The 26,132-nt window shown below is 52.1% G+C and overlaps 3 protein-coding genes across 10 annotated transcripts in view; 2 read left to right on the forward strand and 1 right to left on the reverse strand.

The window, feature by feature from the left end:
- Positions 1 to 3,891, forward strand: part of Rusc2 (RUN and SH3 domain containing 2) — a 48,488-nt gene extending 44,597 nt beyond the window's left edge. For all 4 annotated transcript variants that reach the window (XM_036177634.1, XM_036177632.1, XM_036177631.1 and 1 more), the window contains exons 6-12: positions 424 to 500; positions 683 to 857; positions 940 to 1,045; positions 1,709 to 1,755; positions 2,085 to 2,898; positions 2,988 to 3,125; positions 3,206 to 3,891. In XM_036177634.1, the coding sequence (XP_036033527.1) occupies positions 424 to 500; positions 683 to 857; positions 940 to 1,045; positions 1,709 to 1,755; positions 2,085 to 2,898; positions 2,988 to 3,125; positions 3,206 to 3,407 (1,559 nt within the window). In that variant the 3' untranslated portion in view covers positions 3,408 to 3,891. The remainder of the gene's footprint in view (positions 1 to 423; positions 501 to 682; positions 858 to 939; positions 1,046 to 1,708; positions 1,756 to 2,084; positions 2,899 to 2,987; positions 3,126 to 3,205) is intronic.
- On the reverse strand, positions 1 to 21,495 carry Fam166b (family with sequence similarity 166 member B). 5 transcript variants are annotated; one of them, XM_036177641.1, is made up of 8 exons: positions 20,329 to 21,495; positions 20,077 to 20,136; positions 5,090 to 5,313; positions 4,821 to 5,011; positions 4,605 to 4,656; positions 4,331 to 4,528; positions 1,401 to 4,075; positions 1 to 1,122 (listed from the first exon to the last, which is right to left on the reverse strand). In XM_036177641.1, the coding sequence occupies exons 3-7, from the start codon at positions 5,277 to 5,279 to the stop codon at positions 3,987 to 3,989; spliced, it is 720 nt and encodes a 239-aa protein (XP_036033534.1). In that variant the 5' UTR covers positions 5,280 to 5,313; positions 20,077 to 20,136; positions 20,329 to 21,495; the 3' UTR covers positions 1 to 1,122; positions 1,401 to 3,986. The 5 variants fall into 5 exon arrangements, with proteins under 5 accessions (XP_036033534.1, XP_036033533.1, XP_036033532.1 ...); XM_036177640.1 differs by lacking the exon at positions 20,077 to 20,136; XM_036177639.1 differs by lacking the exon at positions 20,329 to 21,495 and having other exon boundaries at positions 20,077 to 20,322.
- Tesk1 (testis associated actin remodelling kinase 1) lies at positions 20,553 to 26,100 on the forward strand. Its single transcript, XM_036177636.1, has 10 exons — positions 20,553 to 21,951; positions 22,098 to 22,219; positions 22,346 to 22,394; positions 22,922 to 23,068; positions 23,394 to 23,476; positions 23,626 to 23,716; positions 23,895 to 23,978; positions 24,114 to 24,203; positions 24,321 to 24,450; positions 24,916 to 26,100. Exons 1-10 carry the CDS (start codon positions 21,748 to 21,750, stop codon positions 25,800 to 25,802), a joined length of 1,887 nt encoding a protein of 628 aa, XP_036033529.1. The 5' UTR covers positions 20,553 to 21,747; the 3' UTR covers positions 25,803 to 26,100.
- The last annotated feature ends 32 nt before the right edge of the window (positions 26,101 to 26,132 follow it).

Raw genomic sequence — 26,132 nt, forward strand, 5'->3', positions numbered from 1 at the left:
GGTAACATAGTGAGACCATGTTAACAAACGAAAAGTCCTAAGTGCTGAAGGTATAACCCCTTGAGTGCGTATGTTGGTGACATTAGAGAAGACGAGGACAGGGACATGCTGTTAGCAGATTAGTGACCAGTGACCTATGCATAATTTTAGGGAGATGTTGGTAAAATAACTAAGCATAAGTGTGGGCAAAAGGGCAGGAGCTTAGCAAAGGAGAAGTTAGAGTACCTTGTAGCAAGTGAGATGTAAAGGTCAGAGAGGGGAGAGCCCTCTGTGGAGAGAGCAGCCCCCCCCCCACAATGAGTGCAAGGACAAGGATATATGGGGAGGGGACAGGGGTGAGCGTGGGCCAGCTTCCTCTTCTCCACCACTGGGTGGGCTGGAGTCTCAAAGAAGGGACCTATCACATCGACTTCTTCCTCACAGGGCTGGTGAAAGCTGTCAACACTGCTGTGGACCTTATTGTGGCCCATTTTGGCACAAGCCGGGATCCTGGTGTCAAGGTAGGCTGCACTGTGAGGAGCTGAGCTCCGTCCTGCAGACTCAGCTGTCTGTCACCTTCCCTTGCTCTCTCAAATCCAGAGCCCAGAGTTGGAATCAGGGATGGAAATAGCCAGAGGGAAACCGGTGGGCTGGCCAAGTGAGAACAAGGTCAGGCTTCTGATGTCGCCCTGTGCATCTGCAGGCAAAGCTGGGAAACAGTTCTGTGAGCCCCAATGTAGGCCACCTGGTTCTGAAGTACCTGTGCCCTGCAGTCCAAGCTGTGCTGGAGGACGGGCTCAAGGCCTTCGTACTAGATGTGATCATTGGACAACGTAAGAACATGCCTTGGAGTGTGGTTGAGGCTTCTACACAGCTAGGTAGGTGCTGGATTTCAACACTGGGTTCCATACAGAACTCAGGGTTCCAGAGATGTGATCTCCATCCCTGTCTGCTCCCCAGGCCCATCCACCAAGGTCTTGCATGGTCTCTACAACAAAGTCAGCCAGTTCCCAGAACTCACCAGTCACACTATGCGCTTCAACGCCTTCATCCTCGGCCTGCTCAAGTAAGTGTGTAGAAGGCAAGATCTAAGCAGGCAGTATCACCATAGCTCTGTGTCCTCTAAAGGGCTGACTGCCTGGACTGAGACAGAGGGCGTCTGCAGTGCCTGTGCAAGGCCTTGGGGTCCCTGTAGCCCACCCAGCTGCAGCCTCCTGGCAGACACTGCTTTCTCACTCTGCACCCACACCCCACCCTCCTGACACTGCCCACCAACCTTCTTGTCCACCTACAAACCCATGGCCTGGCCTACTTAGCAACAGTTAGAGACAAGTTAGGTGTCTCAGGGTTCATGGTCTTGCAAACTGTGATCCTCGCAACTCCAGCTCTACTTCTAAATTCTGCTTCCAACCTAGACTCACCTCAGAGAGCATGCCAGAGTAGTAGTATTTCCCACGTAGCGGCCGTCATTACCTTTGGCCAAAAGCAGTCGTCACTCTGGTGGACGTATGCCGCCTCCATTCCAAGACAAAATGAGTGATTTGTGAATTCCACAGTTACCCCACTCCCCACATCCCATTGACATCCCAGCGTAAACCAGGCAGCACCCAGCCACAGATGTCCACCCGTATTTCCTCCCTGTACCTGACCTTCTGCACCCACGTCCTTTGTACCTCACCGTCTGGCTGTATCCACACGAGACTTAACCCTTTCGCCTATCTTTCTACAGCATCCGGTCCCTGGAGTTCTGGTTTAATCACCTGTATAACCATGAAGGTAATGCCCACAGCCTGGTCTGGCTTACCAACTCAGAACAGGAAACAGGGAGGAGGCCCACCCAGACTCTCATTCTTGGAGTTTGGGGCTTCTACTTGACTTAGAACCTTGGGGCAGCAGCAGACTTAGGCAGTCTAGGAGTCAGGGTGGCCATGAACCCCGCCACATGGGGTGACAGGATGCATGCCCCACCCACTCACTGCAGCGGGCCCTGTGTGAACTGAAGCAGAGAGCAGCCTGGCAGAGGCATGCGCGCCGGCACAGGTTGCTTTTCCGTGTCCTTCTCAGGCCGGATTCCCCTGTGTGTGAGTCGGTCTCTCTCTCTCTAGATATCATCCAGACCCACTACCAGCCCTGGGGCTTCCTGCGCGCCGCCCACACCGTGTGCCCTGGCCTCTTCGAGGAGCTGCTGCTTCTGCTCCAGCCCTTAGCCCTGCTGCCCTTCAGCCTCGACCTGCTCTTCCAGCACCGGCTGCTGCAGAGTGGGCAGCAGCAGCGGCATCACAAGGAACTGCTGCGTGTGTCCCAGGACCTGCTTCTGTCTGCACACTCCACACTGCAGCTGGCCAGGGCCCGAGGCCAGGAGGGCCCCGGAGACTCGGACAGGGTGGCCCCTGGGGAGCGGGTGAAGGGTGTGGGTGCCTCCGAAGGTGGAGAAGAGGAGGAGGAGGAAGACACGGAGGAGGCGGCCGCCGTGGTTGGGGGCAGCTCAGAGCATGGCAGGTGGACCCGAGGGGGGCAGGCTGGCTGGTGGTACCAGCTCATGCAGAGCTCCCAGGTCTACATCGAGGGAGCTACGGAGGGCTCCAGATTCCCTCGCAGCAGCGCTGGCAGTGAGAAGAAAGGTGGAGGCAGTGGGGGGCCTTCCCAGGCTCCCCCGCCACGGGAAGGTGTGGTAGAGGGGGCTGAGGCCTGCCCTGCCCCTGAGGAGGCCCTTGGCCAAGAAAGGGGCTGGCCTTTCTGGATGGGGAGCCCCCCTGACTCTGTGCTAGCTGAGCTGAGGCGAAGTCGAGAGAGGGAAGGGCCCGTTGCCCCACCAACAGAAAATGAAGAAGGGACTGCAGAGTCGTCACCCGGGGGCATCAAGTGGGGACACCTCTTCGGTTCTCGAAAAGCTCCTCGGGACGCTCGGCCCGCAAACAGGTGAGAGGCACTGCTGCCATAGACGGTGGTGTGGCTGGCAGAGCCGGCCTAAATGTGGGCACAGGCAGACTCCCTCTCCTCTCCTCTAGGCTGCCGTCAGACTGGCTGAGCCTGGACAGGTCTGTGTTCCAGCTCGTGGCACAGACGATGGGGGCCCGTCGGGAGCCGGAGCCCAGGGAGAACCTGCAGGACTCACACTTGCCAGCCCTGCCCTCCAAACCTCCGTGGTACGCCAGGGGGATGAAGTACTGGGGAGCTTCCTGGCATTCTGGAGGCCTTCCCTGACTGCCGTTTGTTGTTTCTCCAGCGAGGTGCAGGCACTGTGCCACCATCTGGCCACAGGCCCTGGACAACTGAGCTTCCACAAAGGAGATATCCTGCGGGTACTGGGAGCAGCCGGAGGAGATTGGCTGCGCTGTAGCCGAGGCCCTGATACTGGCTTGGTACCACTGGCCTATGTGACACTGACCCCAACTCCAAGTTCACCAACTGGAAGCAGCCAAAACTGAGGCCTTGTGCATGCTGGTGGCCTCAGGGACCCTCATATTCCCCAAGACTCGGAGCCTGAGAGTCCTTCCCAAGCCCTTAGGCTTGGCTACAAAACGTAGACTGAGAGCTGGGGGCCACATGTCCCTGTGCTGGCACCTGCTCCCTGTGCTCAGTATTAATTACTCCTCCTCAACTGTCCCAGCAGCTCTGTCCAGACCTCCACCCGGGAGAGGACGGGAGGACAGTGCTGGGCTCCCATCTGGGCCAATACTTCCACGGGTGTAGACAAGTCTCTGGAGGGAGGTGGCCCAGAGGTCATTTGTGGGTTCACTGAGTGGTAATGAGGGTGGATGACAGTATTGGGGTCCTAAGCCCCTCTGGCTGTAAATAGGCAGTGACCAGAGCCTGGTCAGAATAGGAGGAGGAGCCAGGCTTCTGTTTATGTATTTATTTATGTATTTATTTATTTATTACACCTATTAATAAAAAGGTGCTCAGCCTCCAGACTATTTTCTTTGTGCCCTTCTCCCTTCCCACCTCTCTTCCTCCCAAAAAGATCACTGGGATAGGATGAAAAGGAGAACTTGAAGTCCAGGTACTTAAGCCAAGAGCTGTTTCTGAGTAGTGCCAAGACCCAGAGCATCATGGGTGAGATGCCCAAATGTACCGCCAAACTGGAACTTATACCCTGTGTGGCAAAGAGAGTCCTGTCATGTGTGGCCAGAGGCATGAAAGAGAAATCCATTTAATTCCGAGCCAATTTGTATAGACTCTCCAAACTGCCCTCTGAAATCTGCTCCCAACTCCCTCTGAGCTGCCTCGGTTTCCTCTCTAAAGCTAAATCACAGAATCTGACATCGTCCTTATCTGTTTATTCCAATTCCCCAAACCACCCCACCTGCAGGTACCCCCCAGTTCCCAAAGCCTCTCAGACGCTTCTCACCTGGCACGTAGCCTCCATAGTGAGGGAGGAGACCCAGGTTCTGGAAGTTGGACCTGGGGAGTGGGGAGGAAGGTTTGGGATCCTTCTGCACCCTGCTCTGTGAGCACGTCTGCCCAAATTCCTGCAGTGCCTGGTTGGTGAGCACGGGGAAGCTGGAGCCAAAGAGGAAGCGAGCACGGGGCACATAGCCAGTGAAGCCTGGGGGTGGGGAGATGCTGAGACAAGACATCCTGGGGATCCCCCAGGCCTTTGGTCGTTACCCACATCCTCTCACCTGACATGAAGAACTTCTGGGGATCTGTGTCATCCATGGAGTAGGGGGAAGCCTTGTGAGACATGTTAATAACAGAAAAATAGGACTGTAAGGTTAGGCTCCCAGGAGACAGAGCTGGCAGCCAAGTCCCATGTCCTGTATGCACAGCTACATTCCCCATGGTGACCCCAGGCCTGCACACAAACTCCACCCCACCACTAGCCTTCCCCATCTCACTTGGGCCACCTCCTGCTTCAGCTCTGGCCCCTCAGCCTCCAGCCCTTGGTCTTCCTCTTTTCTTCCCTTGGCTTCCTTTAACAATCCATGGCTCTCCTGCGGCCCATGCCTTTGCGTAAAATCATCCATAGCTTCAGCCCAAACCTGGTTGCAATTCTTGGCAAAAATGAACTGTGCCTGTGGTATAAAACCTAGCAGAGAGAAAGATGTGTTAGTATTCGGGACACATTCCCTGGGAAGGAGACACCCGTTTAGGACTCCATACAGACCTGTATACCCAGGGATTATCCTGGAGCTGAGCCTTTCATGCCCACGCCTGGGAGGCAGCCTCCCCCTGGAAATTATAGGGGATCGTGGAGACTGGATGGGAGGCAGAAGTGTACGGTGGGCAGGAGGCCAGGCTAGACCAGGAGAGCCTCGAAGTAGCTGACCGGTCACCTGCCCATAGGTCTGGCCCATGCTGAACCGAAGTAGTGGGCAGTGTCCAGTGTACCTGAAGCACAGGATGCTGCCTCAGCTCCAAGACTGACCCCCACTACCACCACCATCCTGACACAGGCAGCCAGCCCCTGCTCTTGGTATATACTTGGAGCAATCGTGTATTTCTTTGTGTGTGTTTCTTTTTAGACCAAACCCCTTGTGATCTCTGTACCCTCCACCCCAGGCTGGGATCAGGCAGGTACTGACCACCCATCACTCCCAGCTTTAGTCTGTAGATCATTTTTGTTTCTTTGTTTTACCTACTAGAGACTGAACCTAGAGCCTTGTGCATGCCAGGGAAGCATTAAACCACTGAGACCCGGAGCAAGCATATCTGAGCCCTCCGCCTGGGTTTCTGATCCTTCGCCCGGCTTTCAGCCCGTTTCCATAGAGAACACAACACAAAACTTTGTTAGACCCAGCTATTCTAGCCTCTCGTTTCCCCTTTTCATAAAACGCCACAGGTACCCCCATTCTCAAACCAAGATGTCAGCCTGACCCAATGTCTAAGTGAACCAACACCTGTATCCCCAGACCCCTGCTCCCCAAAGCATTCTGGCAAGAAGTCTTACCCTGGAATATAATGAGGATTCTGAGGGTTGAGCCCTGGGATGAAGGTGTTGACCACAGCCATGGGAACCCAAACAGTTCCTTCTAGTTCCCTCCAGTGGGAATCTGGGCTGTGTGTACTGTGTCCAGGGCTCCCGGGCCAGAGGAAGGGGCGGGGCCAGAGGAAGGGGCGGGGCCGAGGGTAGAGAAGGAAGGCCCTGGTGTGGAGATTGCTAGGGCAAAGCCAGCCGAGCTGGAGAGGAGCAGACTAATGCCAACCTGTCACGCGGGGCAAGGCTGAGGCTGAGGCGTAAGCTGCCTCACTCCATCCCAAGAAAGCCTCTAGGTGGAGGTGAGGGGATGAGACCTGTACGGCCATCTGGCTCTGTGTCAGAAGACTTCCTGCTGAAGGCCCTTCCCGGCTGAAGAGAGGTGGCTGTGGCGCCCTGTGAGGCTTGTGGGAAGAGCTGGGGTTTCTATAGAAAAAGGCTTCAAGGAGAACTTGAGTCATCCAAAGGGGAGAGCGTGAGGGTGGGAGGACTTGGGGGGGAGGCGTGGGGGATCCTAGAGCTTCCAGCAGTATCATTAAAATGACTTGCATTAATAAAGGATTATTTCCTGGATGCTGCTATAACATGAATCATCCACCTCATCAGTATGCTATGCTCGGCTCAGCACCCTGTGGATGGCAGGATGCACTAACTGGAGGGAGTTCACGGGCCTTCGGGTAGGACTGAGCCGCTGTATTCACAACTGCAGGTGGCACTGTTTACCCTGTCTGCTCTGAAGCCCACATGAACGTATACAGATGTTTATTTTTCCAGGGCAGGGCTGGACATCCCAGGCCGTGTGCACGCCAGGCAAGCCCTCTACTGCTCACGCGTATGCCCCAGGGCACAGATATATTTTAATTCATCAGAATGTGAAGCCAGAATTGTGGCATATGGGCAAGAACTGGGGCATGAGGCCAGGCAAGCTTTGACTTCTATCCTGAGGGCCTCAACCTCTTGGAGCAGGTACCTTAACTTCCTTTGATCCCAAATTCTCCACACTACAGTGTGAAGGTTAAAATCCCTGAGCTTCCTGAGGCCCTGAGGGTCAGTGACCTCAATGACCGACTTTACGGTGGTGGCGAACACCTTTAATCCCAGCATTCAGGTGGAGCTCTGTGAGTTTGAGGCCAACCTGGTCCAGGAAAGTTCCAGGAAAGCCAGAGCTGTTATATAAAGGAACCCTGTTGGGGGGTGGGGAGAAAAGAAGGAAAAAAGACTGACTTTCCTCTCATTGGCTCCCGATGCCTCAGCTTCCAACTTAAGGAAGGTCAGTGAATGGTGACCCAGTGGATGTGGGGGAGGGGTGCTCCCACTCAAGGGGTCCAGGGAAGAAGGCAACTCATGTGAGGATAAAGGGTAAGGCCAGCAGACAACCCTGTTTCGAAAAACAAAAACAAAACAAACAAACAAACAAAAAACAACAACAACAACAACAACAAAAAGATCTAGAGTCTAAGCCTGGGCTTCTGGCCCTCTGAACAAAATGGAGAGGAGCTATGGCAGCTGGGAAGGGTCCTGGGGGAAAGTCTTGGCTCCTCAGAAAGAGACACATAGAAGGAAGTGACATTGCTTCCTGCCTCTAAACAGTCCTTGGTGGGTTGCAGGAACACTTCAGCAGGCATCTTGAACCCTTGAGAAAGTTACTGTGGACAAAGCCTCCATGCATGGGGATGGAACAGATGAAGCCGAGCAGAAAGGCCAAGTCCTTGATAGTAACACTGAGCAGCTGAACGGACTAGGCTTTCTAGCCCATTACTACACTTTCTTTTACTTAGAGCCAAAAGCATCATTACCTAAAATCTTTGAAAACGAAACAGGTGTAGTGGGTAGCCGTTCCAGCTTTGACCTGGAAATACCACCCCCTTTGAGGCTTCAGTAACTGTCATGCCTGCAAGGCAGGGCTGAGACAGGACCCCTGAAGACCCGAGATCCAGATGCACCAGCTCTCTTGGTTCCTGGACCTTGGATGCTGGAGCTAGACAGAGCAGAGTTCTCCAGAGAACACCACTGGACTGCACTACACCTTTCCCAGACCCTGTTATCTATCCCTTCACTTGTAAGTTACCCCACAAAATAAGCCCCCCTCTTAACTACATGGAGTTGCCTTAATATTTAAACCAATAAACAGGCTCAAAGCTAACTGTGGTGGCACATTCCTCTAACGCTAGCATTTGGGAAGCTGAGGCAGGAGGATTGCCTGCCTGGGATACATAGCAAGACCCTGTCTCAAAACAAACTACTAACTTGGATTTCAACTTCACTTGATATGAATGAACCTTGGCCACATTCATTGCGCCTCAGTTTTCTCAGCTAACACAGGAATACAGATGTTACCACTTCATAGAGTAGCAAGTGGATGGCATGATAATACAGAGCACGCTGTCTGTCTGTGCTAATTTGCTAACTAAACAGCAACCCATGACACTTGAATGGGACAAGAAGAGTCAAGGGCAGTCACAGATGTGGGGTTAGGAGAAAGATAGAAACTGAAAACTGGAAAGGTTAGAATTCGAAGCTGAGGATTAAAACAAGGCTGTTATTTTCTCAGTGGGTGGGGGCACTGAAGACAGGCCCACGGGGCCTAGGCTAGCCTAGAACTCACTATGTAGCTGAGGATGACCTTGAACTGCTGGTTACAGGCTTGGCCACAAACCTGCCCAGAGATATGATTTTTCTGTAGTAGATACAGCAGCACTTAGAATCAGGGCATGAGTTAAGCCATGTGGCTCAGGGGCAGCTCACTTATCTAATACACACAGGCCCTGGGCCAGAACCCTAGCATTACAAATTATTTAAAAAGAAGAAACAAACCACGTAAATTAAGGAACAGATTAGGGGCTAGAGACATAGCTCAGTTGGTAGAGTGCCTGCCTATACACTTTAGGCCCTGAATTTAGTTCCCATTGTTACCTAAACTACAGTGTGGTGCCCCAGCCGTAATCACAGCATCGGGAGACAGAGGAGGGAGGGCCCCGGGGGGTCATCCTGAGCTGTACAGGGAATTTAAAGTGAGCCCGGGCTATATGAAAAACAAAACAGTAGAGCTGCTTTAGATTCATGTTATTTATGTGAGCGTTCCAGTTCGTGAGACAGCCTTATTATTCCATCTGTGTAAAGAGTATTCCTGCGCCCTTGAAGAGTGTGCAAGGAGGAACTCTCATTGCCTCTGCCCACCCCCCACTGGGTGTCACCACAGTAACAGCTGTTCCAGGGGGCTGCCATACCCAGTGAGGCATCCACCCACAAAGTGAAGGTCCAGTTAGGAGAGCAGCATCAGCAGCTCGCCGCCTCCTGGGTCAGAGCTGCAGTCAGCTTTCTGTTCTCCTCTCAACCCTGTCCAGCAATCGCTCTTGAGTTCCATATGGCTCCCAGGTCAATCATTTGACTGGTAAGTTAATGTTGGGCAAGCATCCATCTCTATCTGGATGAGCAGGGTACAGGGGCTCACACCTGTAACCCCAACACTCTGGAGAGTAAGGAACGACTGTCCAGAGCCAGCCTGGGATACAGAATGAAACCATCACCCACCACCAAAAGAGGAAAAAAAAAAAAACAGTAAAAATAGAAGGCATTAAGACCTTTGAAAAAAAATTCTACCAAAATTGCAACAAGAAGTGAATATTTGTTTGTTTAATAAAAAAAAAAAAACAACTATAGACACCAGGGCGTAATTGCAGGAATTAAGAGATAGAGACAAGAGAATCAGGAGTTTAAGATCATCCTTAACATCCTTAACTATGTAGCAAGTTTAAGGTCAGCCTAGGTGGGCTATTTGAAAAAAATACTATAGGTAAAATAAAACTGTTTTAAAAAGAAAAGAGAATGATAGCATGGATTCGGATGCTCACCCCAGATGACATAAGACAAAATGGATGTGTTGCTGTCAAAATTCCAGTTTTTCTTTGGAAGAGTGCTTCCATAATTGCTTATTAAATACATTGTAATAAAACATGGGTCAATGATGAGAGTGTGTCATACTCCAAAAGTTATAATGATACAATTCTATCTGTGGTCCAAAGTGGAAGAAACTATCAGGATCAGCCGGGACCATCGCTGCAGGTTTGTGATCCCAGCTACTAGGGAGGCTTATTCAAAAAATCAGGCCAGCCTGGGCTATGCAGTCAGTTCAAGGCAAGCCTAGACTACACAATGAGACCCTGCCTCAAAATTAAATGAAAAAAGTGGCCTAGGGATACAGCTCAGGAGTAGAGCACTTGCCTGGCATGTATAAAACCCCAGGTTCGGGTTGGGGATTTAGCTTAGTGGTAGAGTGCTTGCCTAGCAAGCACAAGGCCCTGGGTTCGGTCCTCAGCTAAAAAAAAAAAAAAAAAAAAAACCAGGTTCATACCCAAAAAGAAAAAGAAGAAACTAACAGAAACAGTGATGTCTGGACATCTCAGAGGAAAGATAAGGGTACAATATCTGCCTGCTTTGTATTTATAACATTCTTCAAATCCGCAATAATCAACATTCATTGGCTATTTGACAGTTACAATGAAATATATATTCAAATACCATGGCTTATTTATACAGCATTAAAGTTAGAGGACACATTGAAGGACTCCCATATCCAGAATTATGGCCAGAAACAAAAATAGAATCAAATCCACAGAAATTCAGATAGTTATCAACTGTTTCAGATATTTATCAGGGTCTCTCTGTGTATCCTTGGCTGTCCTAGAACTCTCTCTGTAGGCCAGCCTGGCCTTGAACTCAGAGATCCACCTGCCTCTGCCTCCTGATTGCTGGGATTAAAAGCATGTGCTGCCAACAATACCACCCAGCCAGGCCCTGGATTTCAGTTGTCAAAAAACTTCAACAGTTTTTCAAAAAGTTAAACATACATGTCTCTGTCCTGGAAGCCATTGTCCTTGTCCTAATTAGGGTTACTATTGCTGTGATGAAACACCATGACCACAGCAATGTTGGTGGGAAGGGTTTATTTAGCTTACATTTCCTGAAGCACAGTCCACTGAGGGGAGCCAAGGCAGGAACTCAAACAGGGCAGGAACCGGGAAGCAGGAGCTGATGCAGAGGCCATGGAGGGGTGCTGCTTACTGGCTTGCTCCCCATGGTTTGCTCAGCCTGCTTCATTACAGAACCCAGGACCACCAGCCCAGGGATGGCGCCACCCATAGTGGGCTGTGTTCTCCCCATCAACTACTAATTAAGAAAATGCCCTACAGGCTTGCCCATAGCCCCATCCTCTGGAGGCATTTTTTAAATTAAGGATTCCTCTTCTCAAATGACTCTAGCTTGTGTCCAGTTGACATGGAACTATCCAGCACAAGCCTGGACATCCATGGACATATCCGGCATACATGATACATCAGAGTTATTTTATTACTTACAAGGTTCGGAATTTACCCTTCAACAGTTTGACTATGATTGTAATTCCTAGAACATCCCCTAAGAAGTTACTAAATAGCATAGTACTATACTTACCTGAAAGTGCAGTGTTTGGTTTAACATTAGAATATCACCTCTCCCTATTTTGAACTTAACTGGATCACTGGAGTTTGGGCAGGCATGATGTGAACCAGAGACACCAAAAGCAGCTCACACAGACTTTTCTTGCCCCAAATATCTGGCAGAAACAACATAATCGAGGAAGAATTTCTTTCGCTCATGATTTCACAGAGTTCCGTCCATCATGGCAGGGAGTATATGGAGGAGCAGCCCACATCCGGTGGACAGCTCAGCCAGAGCAGAACCGCTAACAGGAGGGGCCAGAACAAGGCTGGCTACTGCTTCCTACCCGGCTCCACCTTGCACACCACCTCCCAGTGGTGAACTCAACTTTTGAACCTCTCAGTGGACTAAAGCACTTGTTTGGAGAGGAGCCCTCGGGATCTAACCTCTGGAAACGCGCCCACCGACACTTCTAGCTGTGTACTTTAGTGAGCTCTAGGGGTCTTTAAACCCACTCAAGCTGGCAACCAAGAAAGCGCCTACAGATATGCTTGCGTTCCTGTCCTTCCCTTCCATCACCATGAGAACATGCCAGGCTGGTGGAGGAGGGAAACGTGAGGAGGAGGAAAGAGTAGTCCTTCTAACGACAGACGTCAGAAAGCCAACCTCACTGGACCACAGACTTGCGAGAGTAACTCTTGTCTGTGGCACTCTTTGGAGGGGGGGGGTGTTTTGTTTTGATTGGTTTAATGTTTTGTTTAGCTTAGTTTATTATTTAGCATTAAGTGAGTGTATTGCCTGCATGTATGTCTGTCTGTGTACCACATGCACACCTGGTTCCTGAGGAGGTGGTTGACCTCCATGTGGGTGCTAGGAATTGAACCCAGGTCCTTTGCAAGAACAATAAGAGCTCTTAATCAGTAAGCTAACTCTCCATCCCCCGGTTTAGTTTTTGAAACAGAGTCTCATATAGGCCAAGCTGCCCTCCAGCTCACTATGCGGCTGAGGCTGGCCTTGAACTCCTGATCTGCTTGCCTCTGCCTCTCAAGTAATTATAATTACAGATATGTACCACTATGCCTGGCTAATCAGTGAGATTTGATATTGCCTGTCACATGGCACTCTTGTAACTGATAGGTAACTGACATAAATTATTACTACCCAAAACACCCATATAGTAAACCTTACACTTAAATGTTGAAAGCGTTCCTTTAAAGATCAAGGACCAGCAAGATTTCTCAGCAGGAAAAAGTGCTTGCCTTCAAGCCTAAAGGCTTGAGTTTGATCCGTGGGGCCCATATGGAAGGAGAGAACCTACTCTACTCCCACAAGTTGTCCTCTGGCCTCCAAATGCATACCATGACACACACACAAATAAATAAACAAACACAAATTTAACTTAAAAACTAATGATCAGGGGTTGGGGATTTAGCTCAGCGGTAGAGTGCTTGCCTAGCAAGCACAAGGCCCTGGGTTCGATCCTCAGCTCTGGCAAAAAAAAACAAAACACAAAACTCAAACAAGTAAATATTGCAGGACAGTGGTGGCACACGCCTTTAATCCCAGCACTTGGGAGGCAGAGCCAGGAGGATCTCTGTGAGTTCGAGGCCAGCCTAGTTTACAGAGCAAGATCCAGGACAGGCACCAAAACTACACAGAGAAACCCTGTCTCAAAAAACAAAAACAAAAAAAGGGGGGAAAAGATAGACAGACAGACAGATAGATAGATAGATAGGTAGATAAAAAATAAGGATCTAAACCTATCATCCCCGTCACTCAGGAAACTAACACAGGAAGCTTGCCATGAGTTTGACACCATTCTGGGCTATAGAGTGAGAAGTCTTTAAAAAGAAAAAGTCAGGAACAAGGTAAGACTGTCTACTGTCTACGACCACCATTTCACGCTATTTCACACTTTATATTGGAGATCTTAGACAAGAAATTAGAAATCAAACGTGTAAATGTTACTAGAGAATATTTTAACTTGAGATGAGTGCAGGCTTTGCACACACAGGTAAAACAATCAGACTTAATGTTTTAAAAAGAATTTTCTAGGGTTACAGGTGTAGTTCTGGTGAGAGCTTGCCTGGCCCTGGGTTGAACTCCCAGAAGTGAAAACACACACACACACACACACACCCCAAAACCCTCTTTGTAGAGCAGTGGTTCTCAACCTGTGGGCTACAACCCCATTGGGGGAGGGTGGACGACCAGTTCACAGGGTCGCTTAAGGCCATTGGAAAAACAGATATTTGCATTACAATTCACAAGCAAAATTCCAGTTATGAAGTAGCAATGAAAATATGTATGGTTGGGGTCCGCACAACACGAGGAACTGTAGTAAAGGGTCTCAGCGTTAGGAAGGTTGAGAACCAGTGCTGTAGAGAAGTTACATCTATTAACGTGGAGACCTAAAAAGGAGGAGGCCGCTTTAAGAGAGGACATGGACACTGAGTCAGAGGTGGCAGTCATCATGCTGCAGACACATTCCAGAGGTGTCTCATGATGTTTGCTAATGTGCTGGATACAAGACAGGGGCGGGCTAGCTCAGCTTTCCACTGAGCATTTGATAAGAATTTAGGCGGTGGAGACACATAGAGGGCAGTTGGGACTAAAGCATTTGTGCCAGGCTTGGTGGTGCACGTCTTTAGTCCCAGCACTTGAGAGACAGAAGCAGACAGATCTCTGAGTGCTAGGTCAGCATGGTTTATCTAGCAAGTTCTAAGACAGCCAGGGCTACATAGACCTTGTCTAAAACAAAAAGAGAGAGAGAATTTTTTTCTACCCACTGATTTGTTTTGTTTGCTTTTCTTGAGATAACCCAGTCTGGCCTCAGACTTTCTATGTAGGCTGAAAATGGCTTTGATTCTCCTGCCTCCACCTTCCAAGTGTTGGGATTATACCCATTCAGTTTAAAAACAAAAACAAAAATCATATATTCAGGTGAAGAGAAAGAGTCATCAATATAACTGAAGGGTCAAAAGTTCAGAGGCAAGATTGGGCCATGATAAAGAAATTGGGGTTCTTCAGCATAGGAAGAGTATTTAACCATGATTTGACCCGCAGTGCATGTACAGAGAAGAGGAGGGGTACCCCTGTTGGAGGGGCAGGGAGTTGAAGAAAAACCAGCAAAGAACACAGAGAAACAGAAGCCAGTGACTTAGGAAAACTGTCAAGAACCAATGAAGAAACTGAGTCAAGACGCAATATGTAACTACATAGGGTGGTCAGTTACCTTTTCTGCTAGTATGATAAAATACCCTGACACAAGCAACTTAACACAGAAAAGGGTTATTCCGGCCACAGTGAGGGCACAGGCCGTCATGATGTGGCATTCAAGGCAGCAGGGGCTTGAAGCGGCTGGCCACATGGCGTCGTCTGCAGTCAGGAAGGCGCAAGCCGTGAACACTGTGCAGACTTTCTCTTCCTTACGAAGTCCAGGGCCCTAGCCCAGAGAATGATGCCGCCTTCCATTAAAGCGGCTCTTCGTCCTCAACAGCCCTAATCAAGACCATCCCTCACACGTGTGCCTGGAGACCTGCCTCCTAGACGATTCCAGACCCTCCAAGTTGACTGTCAATATCAACCATCACAGGACAATGCTAAACAAGTTTCCTAATTTGGGGCAATTTATCTTCAAATGATATGATAAGATTTTTTCCCCACTTTTATGTGTGTGGGGTGTGTGTGTGTGCATGTTTTACATGTGTGTTAGCCCACTTGCGTGTGTGTGTGGGGGGGGGGGTGTTGTTGCACATGCATGTAGAGGCCTGAGGCTAATATGAGGCATCCATCATTCTGGATTCCTCTTCCACTTTATTCACTGAGGAAGGGTCTCTCAATCAAACCCAGAGCTGGCCAATATGGCTAATCCTGCCCTATGGGTCACGCTCAGTTACCATTCCCACATGCCATTTACATGGATTGTGGAGACCCAAACTCTCATAAACATGCCTGTGAGGCTGGCCCTTTAACTATATTATCTAACACTGCTTTCCTATCTTATTACAGACAGATCTGATATAACAGAGTGCTAAGACCCATTGATCTAGGTGAAGGATACACAGGTGTCCCGTGTACATTGTCATAATAAAGATGCTGGGAGAGGCTGTTTTGAAAGGGGCAGCCATTGACTATATCCAGTTACCTGTTCTTCCCAATGTCAAATAACCATCTATTCCTAGTACTCATCTTTGGGTATAAGTGCAATTCCCTTTTCAACAAAGAAAAATCAGTGTGAAAACAGCTGACCCAGTTCTCGTCTAGATATGTACAAAATAAACATTTTTTAAGATAAAACATGTCTTATAAAATAGCAAGAAGCTGGCAGCGGTGATGTGCACCTCCAATCCCAGCACAAAGGAGGTAGTCAGGAGGATCAAGAGTTCAAGGCTAATTCTGGAAATCAATATGGCAGTGTCTCAGAAACTGATCTTCCTCAAGACCCAGCTATACCACTCTTGGTCATATACCCAAAGGACATCCTGCCACAAGGACACGTGCTCAACCCTGTTCATAGCGGCTTTATTCATAATACCCAGAAACTGGAAACAATCTAGATGTCCCTCAACCGAAGAATGGATAGAGAAAATGTGGTACATCTACACAATGGAGTATTACTCAGCTGTTAAAAACAGTAACATCATGAAATTTGCAGGGTAATGAATGGAACTAGAAAAAAATCATTCTCAGAGAGGTAACCCAGACCCAGAAAGACAAACATGGTATGTACTCACTCATAAGCAAATATTAGCTGTAAAGTAAAAAATAATCATGTTACAATCCACTGACCCAGACAGGCTAAGTAATGAGAGCTTAAGCGGGGGACACAAGGCTCTCCCTGGGAAGAGGAAATAGAGTAGATGCTGAGGGTGGACTGGGGGTGGTTGGGGAACCCCGAGCCTGAACCTGCCAATTCTGTAGCCAGGCAATGCCTCAAGGAGGGATTAGGACACCAACCAGCCACAAAACCTTCAACCCACCCTTTGTCCTGCCTGCAGAGTGTTCTGGGACTGGAGCCTAGAAGAATCCTCATCAAAGAGACCAGAGAGACTTTCATCCAGCAACTGATGGGAGCAGGTGCAGAGTCCCACAGCCAAACATTAGCCGGAGCTCGGGGAGTCCTGTGGAGGAGGAAGGATCGGAGGAGCCAGAGGGGTCAGGGACACCTTGAGAACACAGCCCACAGAATCAACTGACTGGAGCTCTGGGGGTCAGAGATCAGGGAGCCTCTGGGGTCTGACCTAGGTCCTCTGCACACGTTACTGCTGAGTAGCCTGGTGTTCTTTGGGATTCCCAACAGTGGGAGCGGGGCTGTCTGCCTGCTTTGGGGACCCTTTTCTTCTACTGGGTTGCCTCGACCAGCCTTGATGTGGTGGTATGTGCCTGGTCTTATTGTAGCATGTTATGCAGCATCTTGTTGATGTCCCTGGGAGGCCTGCCCTTTTCTGAGGGGAGACAGAAGGGGACTGGATGGGGAGGAAGGGGGGAGCAGAAAGCTGCAGTCAGGATGGAAGAATAAAAAAAAAATAAGAGTTCAAGTCTAGCCTCAAGGACATAGCAAGTTCAAGGCTAGCCTGGACTATAAAGGACCGTGTCATTTAAAAAAGGAGAGAAGGGGCAGGAAGGGAGGAATGAGGTAGGGAGAGGGAGGGAGGGAGGAAGAGAAGGAGGAGAGGGGGAAGAGGAAGGAAGGAGATAGAAAGATGGAGAGTTATCATAGTCTCTTGTTTCTGCCATAGACTATAACAGACTATGTGGGAGACTGTGGGAGGCCAGCTCCCACCTTTTCTGGGGTCCTGAGGAAGAGAGAGGAATAAGAAAATATTAGATAGAAAGAGAGACTTGGAAGAGAAAAAAGACAGAAACACAGGATAACTTTAGGAGGGCCTGGATCAACACCCAGCAGCCTCAAAAGTTTATTCCAAAGGCTTTTTATAACATGCCAAGGGGAGAGGCAAGAGACCTCCCCCTTTCAAGATCAAAGCACACCATACAGCCAAGTGTAGACCCTTCCAAACACCTGGTAAACACGCCCATGGTCAAATCATCCTCTTATGCAGCCCCGCTGTGTAAAGCAAGCTCAGATTCTCTGACCCTGAGCAATTTGGGCCTCCACAAGACTACACAATTTATCAACAACAGAAGACGTCAATTTGGCTCATGGATTTGAAGGACAGGAATTCCAAGAACATGGTATTGGCATCAGGCAAGGGACATCACACTGCACTATAACATGCCGGAAAGCAGGAATGCAGGAAACGAGACAGAGAAACTCAGGATGGATCTGTCCTCTTGTGGAGAACCCAGTCCTCAGATGACACCATCAGGACATTCACAAGGGCTGTACCCCCAATAGCTAGCCATCCCTATCATCTCCCAAGTGTCTGTCCCTCCTCTTAATAGCAGTTTAAGTGGCAATTAAAATTTGACATGTGAGTCAAAGGCGACATCCACACCATAGCATGCCTCATGTCAAAAGAACCTGGGGCCGGGAGGCCGTGGTGCCCGCCTTTAATCCCAGCACTCGGGAGGCAGAGCTGGGCAGATCTCTGTGAGTTCGAGGCCAGCCTGGTCTACAGAGCAAGATCTAGGACAGGCACCAAAACTACTGTCTCGGGGGAAACCCTGTCTGGGGAGGAAATAAGAACCTGGGTACCAACTTGGGGACGTTCCCAGTGACCAAAACAAAATAGATGATCCAAGCATCTAACCTTCCTTCAGCTGCCGACACATGAGCACATGGCACGTGTTCAATTATGAGCTCATGGTGCTGCACACAAGAATCTTCGCTGGCCCCCTTGGAAGAGGCTAGGACAGCAACACTATCTGAAAGTTGGTAAAAGGAAACATTTACCCAGCTTTTCCTATGAATTGGATCTCTGGGTAACAAATAGTTAACATGGAAACTGTTAGGTTTTTTTGTCCCAGTGCCAAACCCTAAGAAAACCCCATCTCTAGTATTTATTCCGGCTCTGGGTTTTGGTGGCTGCTGTCGATCTGGTGAGGAGATGCAACTGTGCAGCTCCTGAAACAGCCTCACCGGGAAGGAGAGAGGATACCCATGCTGTGGACTTTCCCATCCCACTGAGACCCCAGACTGTGGATGGTGCCGCTCACACTCTAGGTGTGTCTGTCCCCCATAATCCTCTCTGGAAATGCCCTCACAGACACACCCTGAGGAGTGCTTTACTGACATAGCTGCTTCTCAACTCAATCAAGTTGATAATATTAACCATCAGAAAAAAGGGGCATTCCCCCACCCCGGTACAGAAAACTGGAACCCAGGGCCTCAAGCATGCCAGGCATGAACTCTGCTACCCAGCTATATATATATCCAGCTTGAAAAGTTTCCTTTTTTTGAGGCAGTGTCAGGCTAGGTTAGTCCCAAACTCAAAATCCCCCTGCCTGTGTCCCGAGTGCTGGTAATCTAGATGTGCACCACTATGCTCCAACTCTTACGGCTTTTTAATAAAATAATAATAATTATAATAAGTGCCTGGAGAGATGGCTCAACAGTTACAAGCACTGGCTGCTCTTCCAGAGGACCAGGGTTCGATTCCCAGCATCCACATGGAGGCTTACATCCATCTGTGGCCCCAGTTTCAGGGAATCCAGTGCCCTCCTCTGGCCTCCTTGGCTACCAGGCAAATACACTGGGCACTGATGTGCATGCAGGTAAAACACCCATACACATAAAACCATAAACATTGTTAACTGATAATGGGAAAGATGGAGAGCAGACAAGAGATTTTAAGAGATCAAAAGCTATTTCAGGAGCAAAGTGAGGAGCTCATTTAGATTTTGATTAAAATAGACAACTTTGAAAATCCAACATAAACAAGTGAACACCTAGCTACTTGATATTATTGTTTGGTTTGATGTTTAAAATAAGTTCTTGCTATGTGGCCTAGACTGGCCTCAAACTTGTGATCCTCCTGCCTCGACCTCCTGACTATTGGAATAATAGGTGCTCGTCTGACTTTTAATTTTATTTTTTATTATTGTGTGTATGTAGGCTGTGAGAGGGCACACATGTCAAGACACATGTGGGGTTGACTCTCTCCTTCCACTGTGCGTGCATTCCAGGCATCAAGCTCGGGTCTCCAAGTCTTTTGAAGCAAGCACCACCTGCAGAGCCATCTTGCCAGCTCTATTACTAGTTTAATTTTTAAAGACACGACAATGACACTATCATTTTGTTTTAATGAAGCACCCTTATTTTTATCGGTAATATACTGAAATATTTATTGATAAAATAATGCCATAGATATGTACCAAATAACTGGGAGAGGGGACAGACATGTGGGTGAACGAAGATTGGCCATGAGTTACCCCCAGGAGAGTCGCAGGTAGTTCACATGTGAGAAAGAAGGTAGTATTGCGTGTGTATGGTGGGTGGGTGGGTGCGCGGTGCGTATCTCCCACCCGCATCTACATCAGCTTTTAAAGACAGGTGACATCACCCAGTAAACTAGAAACCTAACAGTGAACCGGCTGCAGCGGTTCCTCCACGGGGTTTCCTACGCACCTCCCAAGCTAGTTAACATCCCCTCCTCTCTGTCATTAGCCCTGCCCTACCTCAGTCTTCATCCCCAGCAGATGGAACCACCCCACGGCCGCCTTCTTCCGAAACTCTCTCCCTCACTACAACCAGCACGGCGCTCTTCCTAAAAGCAGGCTCTTCAGCCTGAAATTACCGTCGCCAACATTAATCCTCAAATAGGAATGCAGGGCCAGAATCCAGTGTCGGTTAAGCTTACCATGCAGAGGTTAATTAGTCCATAGGTGCACATTCCGAGTGTCTCTAGACCCTGCACAAACTATAGAAAACAAATTCCCTCCAGGCATGGTAACACACACTTGTAATCCCAGAATAGTTCTTCAGTTAACTCTAATTTAATGCGAAGACTATGCTTTGCTGAGACCAAAGTCCCTGGAAAAACAAACATGCACTGGCCTGCCCCACTGTCTCTGGAACGGCTGTGCATGACCCTACCCTTCCCTCTCCAAACCTGCACGATTCTTTTTCCCTTATACGGTGCACTGCCTCCAAGACCGCCTGGCAGCCTCGCAGCCGCTCCCGCCTCGCTCCACTCGGCCGCGAGGTGGCAGCAGGCTCACGGATGCCAGGAGGCCTCTGTCCGCCGGGATCCAGGGACGTCACGCACCCCTGGCGATGATTGGCTGTTTCACGACGACCTTGAGGGGAGGAGTCAGCGGCCGAGCCGGAAACGCCGGGCCGAGCCAAAGCCACGTCCCGAGACCGGGCGTGCGCGCTCAGAGGAGCCCAACCGCTGTCGAGGCCTCTGCACCTCCTCCTCTGGCCTGAGGGGGCAGACTCGCGTCTACGCGACGCGGGGCGCAACCTGCCGACAGGGTCACACCGCCGCGGGCTAGGCGAGAGCGAGGGGAGGAGTCACCTTGAGAGGCGGGGTCACAATGGCCGGCCGAGTCACTCTGGGAGGTCCCCCTCAGTGAAAGGAACACAAAGAGCAGGGGGTGCAGCACGGAGGGGCTCTGGGCACACACGGACGGGGCAGTGTCACCCCAAGGAAAGGTCCCCCCGAGGGAGCGCGGGCTGCGAGGGGCGGTGGCCTTTAAGGGGGCGGGGCCTGGCGGGGGCGGGGCTTCCCCGCAGGTGGAGGCTGCTCTTAAAAGAGGGTCATTAGGACAAAGAAGTAGGAGGGTGGGCCCCGGGCGGAGCCCCGGGGTCTGAACTTTACTTAGGGGACTCGGGATGGAGTGAGGAGGGGTCGGGGCAGGGCAGGGATGCGGCCAGAGGCTCCCTCCAGCCCCGGGTACCACGACCGCCCGAGGAGACAGGTGTTAGCGAGCCGGGAGATTTAGGGCGTCCGAGTCAAAAGACCCTAGAAATGGGCAGTCGGGGTGGGGCGCGGGCCAGGCAGGCAGCGGGGTTGATCCGTGGAGCCCAGGGCGCAGGCGGCGTCGCGCCCGCAGCCCACCCGTAAGTCCCTCGGTTATTCACGGCCCGGCCTACGCGCCGGTGCGTACCTGAGGGGGCGTGGCCGGCCCGCAGCCCGGGCTCCAAGGAGTTAACCGCAGGCCGGGCCGAGCCCCGCCCCGGGCAGGCCGCGCAGCCTGAGCCCGGCGGCGAAGCGGAGCAGCAGCCGCCCGCCCGCCTCCGCCCGCGGGGAGCCCGCCCGCCGGCGCCCCGGAGCGCCGCCGCCGCCGCCCGGCCCAGGCCCAGGCCCAGGCCCCGCGCAGAGCCGAGCGCCGCGGCGTCCCCCCGGGCCCAGCTCGCCGGCGCGGCGGGGGCGGGTCCAGGACCTTCGGCAGGTCCTCGGTCCTCCCGGCGAGAGCGGGAGTCCCGGCACCCGGGATCGGACTGGGCCGGCGCCCATGGCGAGCGCGGCCTGCCCGGGTCCCGGGGACCCGGCCATGTGAAGCAGGCCCAGGCTGGGGGCCCGGCCATGGCCGGGGAACGGCCCCCACTGCGGGGCCCCGGGCCGGGAGAGGCGCCGGGGGAGGGGCCGGGGGGCGCAGGCGGAGGCCCGGGCAGGGGCCGGCCCTCGTCCTACCGGGCCCTCCGCAGCGCCGTGTCCAGCCTGGCGCGTGTGGACGATTTCGACTGCGCAGAGAAGATCGGGGCCGGTTTCTTCTCTGAGGTCTACAAGGTAGGACCCACAGGAGAAGGTAGAGGGGCGGGACCGAGCCTTGGACGGGAGGCTAGAACTTAGGGGCCCACAGCCTGGCTTAGAGATCCAGTACTTGAGCTAGCCACCCAACCTGCGGGGCACGCACCGATCCTTGCCGCCCCCAGGTTCGGCACCGACAGTCGGGGCAAGTCATGGTGCTGAAGATGAACAAGCTTCCCAGTAACCGGAGCAACACGCTAAGAGAGGTGCAGCTGATGAACCGGCTCCGGCACCCCAACATCCTCAGGTGAACGGCCCAACCAACCTCTTGCTGGGCAGGAGGGAAATGGAAAGGTCCCTCGGGAAAGGAGGGAGATGCGGTGGAGCCCGGGCTCTTACAGCCTCCCCTTCTGTCCTCTCCATCGTCTTTCAGGTTCATGGGGGTCTGTGTGCACCAGGGGCAGCTGCACGCTCTTACGGAGGTAAGCATTAAGCATAGGCCAGGAAAGGGAAGGCACCACACCTCCAAGTGCAAGTGTCAGCGGGCTTGGGGGAGCTACAGGGAGATTTAAAAGGAGCCACCTGGGACCTTGGGACCCTCTCCAACAGGCTTCCTGAACTTCCTTTGGGCAAGCCACATACCAGAATCCTCAGCTAGAGTCATTCCTGAGAACAGTGCTGATCCATAGGACTTTCTAACGTGATGGAGATATTTTGTGTCTGTGTCTAACACAGGAGCCACACATGGCTAGACTGAAGCAAGAGCTGGTGTGGCAGAAGAACCGAATGTGATTGTGTTTATATCTATTGGCTGACATAGCTAGCTAGCTACTCAGAGTGCTACTGTGGTGGACAGGGCAGCCTAGGATGTAAATGGGAACCGTGGAGCACAGACTCACGCTTCTGACCTTTGTGATCCTCCTGAGTGTCACCTGGCTTATGAGTGGCGGACAGAATACAGACTGAAGCCTTGGCAGTCACTCCCCTTTCTTCCCCTTATGTGTCCCAGTATATGAATGGGGGTACCCTGGAACAGCTGCTCAGCTCCCCGGAACCCCTGTCCTGGCCAGTCAGGCTCCACCTAGCACTGGACATTGCCCAAGGCCTACGGTACCTACATGCCAAAGGTGTGTTTCACCGAGACCTCACATCCAAGGTAGGCTGGCCGAGGTGGGCGGGGGAAATGAAAAAGGGTTTGTGACTGTAAAGTTGTGATTGGCCTGTGGACGCTGGCATGTTGGTAGTAAATACATTAGGATGTTGGGGTGACAAGGTGTTGGAAATTATTAAAGAACAGGGCTAGGAGTCCTCAGAGGAACTAAGTGTCTCCCTGAGTATTGAATGAGGTTGCAATAATGGGGTGCATTGGAGGCTGGGAGGGAAGGTCGGGTGAGGCTGTAGTGGCACAGGGCTTTGGGGATATACTGGACGACCAGAGAGCAGGTGATGGGTGTGTGAGGATGCCTCTGTGTGTGTGTCAGAACTGTCTGGTCCGAAGGGAAGACGGAGGCTTCACAGCTGTCGTGGGTGATTTCGGACTGGCTGAGAAGATTCCTGTGTATAGGTGAGGTGAATGCCCTTCATACCCCAAGCCTCCCAAGGATCCCCTATACGCTTGTGACATTTTCTGTGGGTGGGGAGAAGGCTCACCCCATCCCCTTTTGCTTGGGGGAGATGTCTGAATAGAGGGTTCTGACCACTCTGCTCCTGCAGGGAAGGGGCAAGCAAGGAGCCATTGGCTGTGGTGGGCTCCCCATACTGGATGGCTCCAGAGGTGTTGCGGGGAGAGCTGTATGATGAGAAGGTAAGAGCCTCAAGTGCCCCCCCAGAGACCCTGAGATAGAGCCCCATCCACCAACAACCCTACCAAATATTCAGGAACCCTCCCTCCCCCCCTCCTCCCATACCCCTCACTGTCACCCTTCCAACACAAGATAGCTGCCACCTCCTCCCCCTTGGCATGGTCCGTCTCCTACCTCCAGGCCGATGTCTTCGCCTTTGGGATCGTCCTCTGTGAACTCATTGCCCGAGTACCTGCGGACCCTGACTACCTACCCCGTACTGAGGTGAGGTAACCTCCACAATTCTACAATAGGTGCCTCATAGCCAAGGAGGGCTCCCTGGAGGTGGAGACCCTCTCAGTGGGGCACAAGCAGAACCCAGGGAAGGCTAACTTGGCACCCCTTCCTCTGTCCCCACAGGACTTTGGCCTGGATGTGCCTGCTTTTCGAACACTGGTGGGAAATGACTGCCCACTGCCTTTCCTGCTTCTGGCCATCCACTGCTGCAGTGTAAGCATCACTTCCCTCCCTGACCCCATCCATGAGCGGTCTTCTAAGTCCCCGGGATAATGGGAGGAAAATGTACCTTCTTCCTGAGCCCCGAGTAAGCTGCCCTGTATCCATCAGATGGAACCCAGCACCCGTGCCCCTTTTTCCGAGATCACCCAGCACCTGGAGCAGATCCTGGAGCAGCTGCCTGATCCTGCTCCCCTCTCCAAGATGCCCCTCTCTAAGGCTCCCTTAACATACAATCAGGGTAAGTGGGCATGACCCCGGCCCAACAGAAGTCCTTCTGCCTCTCCTGAGAGTCAGTTATGTGGAGAGGCTGAGTGGACCTCCTCGGTGGAAGGGCTGGGGGTCAGGTGGAGTTGGGTGGGATGGAGAGGCGTCTTAGCCCAAGAACGCAGAGGTAGGAAAGGAAAGGTAGCTGGGGGAGGGCTGGGGGAGGGCTTATCAGGTCAAAAGTGCTTGTGGAAGGAAGGAGCCAAGTCCTGAAAGTTTCTTCTGACCTCTGACCTCCAGCTCCAGCGTCCTGTTGTTCACACAGGTGTACACAGACACAGGTTACCTTTTGTTCTCCCCAAGGAAAACAGGTGGCCCTCCCTTCTAAAGCACCTAGAACTCCCTCTCCTAAGCCCTTGCCTCCCCGCTATCCTGGGGAATAAGGGCCTCACTCTGAGCAGATGCTGAGACCAGTGGTCACACGCCTCTCTTTGTACAGGGTCTGTTCCAAGAGGAGATCCCTCCGCCACGCTTCCCAGGCCAGATCCCCGGCTCTCCCGCAGCCGCTCCGACCTCTCCCTGCCACCCTCACCAGAGTCACCCCCCAGCTGGGGGGACACTCTGACACGAGTCAACCCCTTCTCGCTGCGGGAAGACCTCAGGGGTGGCAAGATCAAACTCCTGGACACACCCTGCAAGCCAGCCACTCTGCTGCCCCTGGTACGGCCATCACCACTGACCTCCACCCAGCTGCCCTTGGTGACCACTCCAGAGACCCTGGTCCAGCCTGACACACCCGCCCGCCGCTGTCGCTCTCTACCTTCATCCCCTGAGCTCCCCCGACGGATGGAGACTGCACTGCCAGGTCCTGGCCCTGCCCCCATGGGCCCCTCAGCTGAAGAGAAGATGGAGTGTGAGGGCAGCAGCCCTGAGCCAGAACCCCCGGGGCCAGCTCCCCAGCTGCCTCTGGCTGTGGCCACCGACAACTTCATCAGTACTTGCTCCTCAGCCTCTCAACCCTGGTCTCCTAGATCAGGACCTCCCCTCAATAATAACCCCCCTGCTGTGGTGGTCAATTCCCCACAAGGATGGGCTGGGGAGCCCTGGAACCGAGCACAGCATAGCCTTCCCCGGGCAGCAGCCCTGGAGCGGACAGAACCCTCGCCACCCCCTTCAGCTCCCCGGGAGCCTGAGGAGGGCCTGCCCTGCCCTGGCTGCTGCCTTGGCCCCTTCAGCTTTGGCTTCCTATCCATGTGCCCCCGCCCCACCCCAGCTGTTGCCCGCTACCGCAACCTGAACTGTGAGGCGGGCAGTCTTCTCTGCCACCGAGGGCACCATGCCAAGCCACCCACACCCAGCCTGCAGCTGCCTGGGGCACGCTCTTAGCAGCAAGGCCTACGATCTCAGGCTTCCAGCCTTGGCCTTCAGGATAGCCTGTAAGGACAGAGCACACTTGCTGGACAATGCCAGCCCCAGATGGGCTGACTGGCTCTTCTCCCCGTCTAGGGGAGCCTCAGCATGGTCTCAATGGACAGAGCACTTCCGATCCGACCCCTTGGGTTCGCTTTCCCACGGGGATCACTGAACTAGACAGCATTGCCGACACACAAGACTAACACGTGCAAATTATTTAAAAATATTTCAATAAAACTGCCTGGCTGGCTCCGGGCCATCCATCCACTCAGCGGTGCGCCCTCCTCCCCTGACCCATCTCCA

This window comes from Onychomys torridus, chromosome 2, assembly GCF_903995425.1.
Source record: "Onychomys torridus chromosome 2, mOncTor1.1, whole genome shotgun sequence".
NCBI classification, from domain to species: Eukaryota; Metazoa; Chordata; class Mammalia; order Rodentia; family Cricetidae; genus Onychomys; species Onychomys torridus.

Excerpts from the sequence above, each read along its gene's own strand:
- Fam166b (XM_036177638.1), bottom strand. The coding sequence starts at position 5,934 with ATGGCTGTGGTCAACACCTTCATCCCAGGGCTCAACCCTCAGAATCCT. Across the intron at positions 4,529-4,604 it reads CCAGAAGTTCTTCATGTCAG|GCTTCACTGGCTATGTGCCC; the intron begins GTGAGAGGATGT and ends CCCCACCCCCAG. Across the intron at positions 4,076-4,330 it reads CTATGGAGGCTACGTGCCAG|GGTATAAGTTCCAGTTTGGC; the intron begins GTGAGAAGCGTC and ends TTTGCCACACAG.
- Tesk1 (XM_036177636.1), top strand. The coding sequence starts at position 21,748 with ATGGCCGGGGAACGGCCCCCACTGCGGGGCCCCGGGCCGGGAGAGGCG. Across the intron at positions 23,069-23,393 it reads ACCGAGACCTCACATCCAAG|AACTGTCTGGTCCGAAGGGA; the intron begins GTAGGCTGGCCG and ends TGTGTGTGTCAG. Across the intron at positions 23,477-23,625 it reads GAGAAGATTCCTGTGTATAG|GGAAGGGGCAAGCAAGGAGC; the intron begins GTGAGGTGAATG and ends CTGCTCCTGCAG.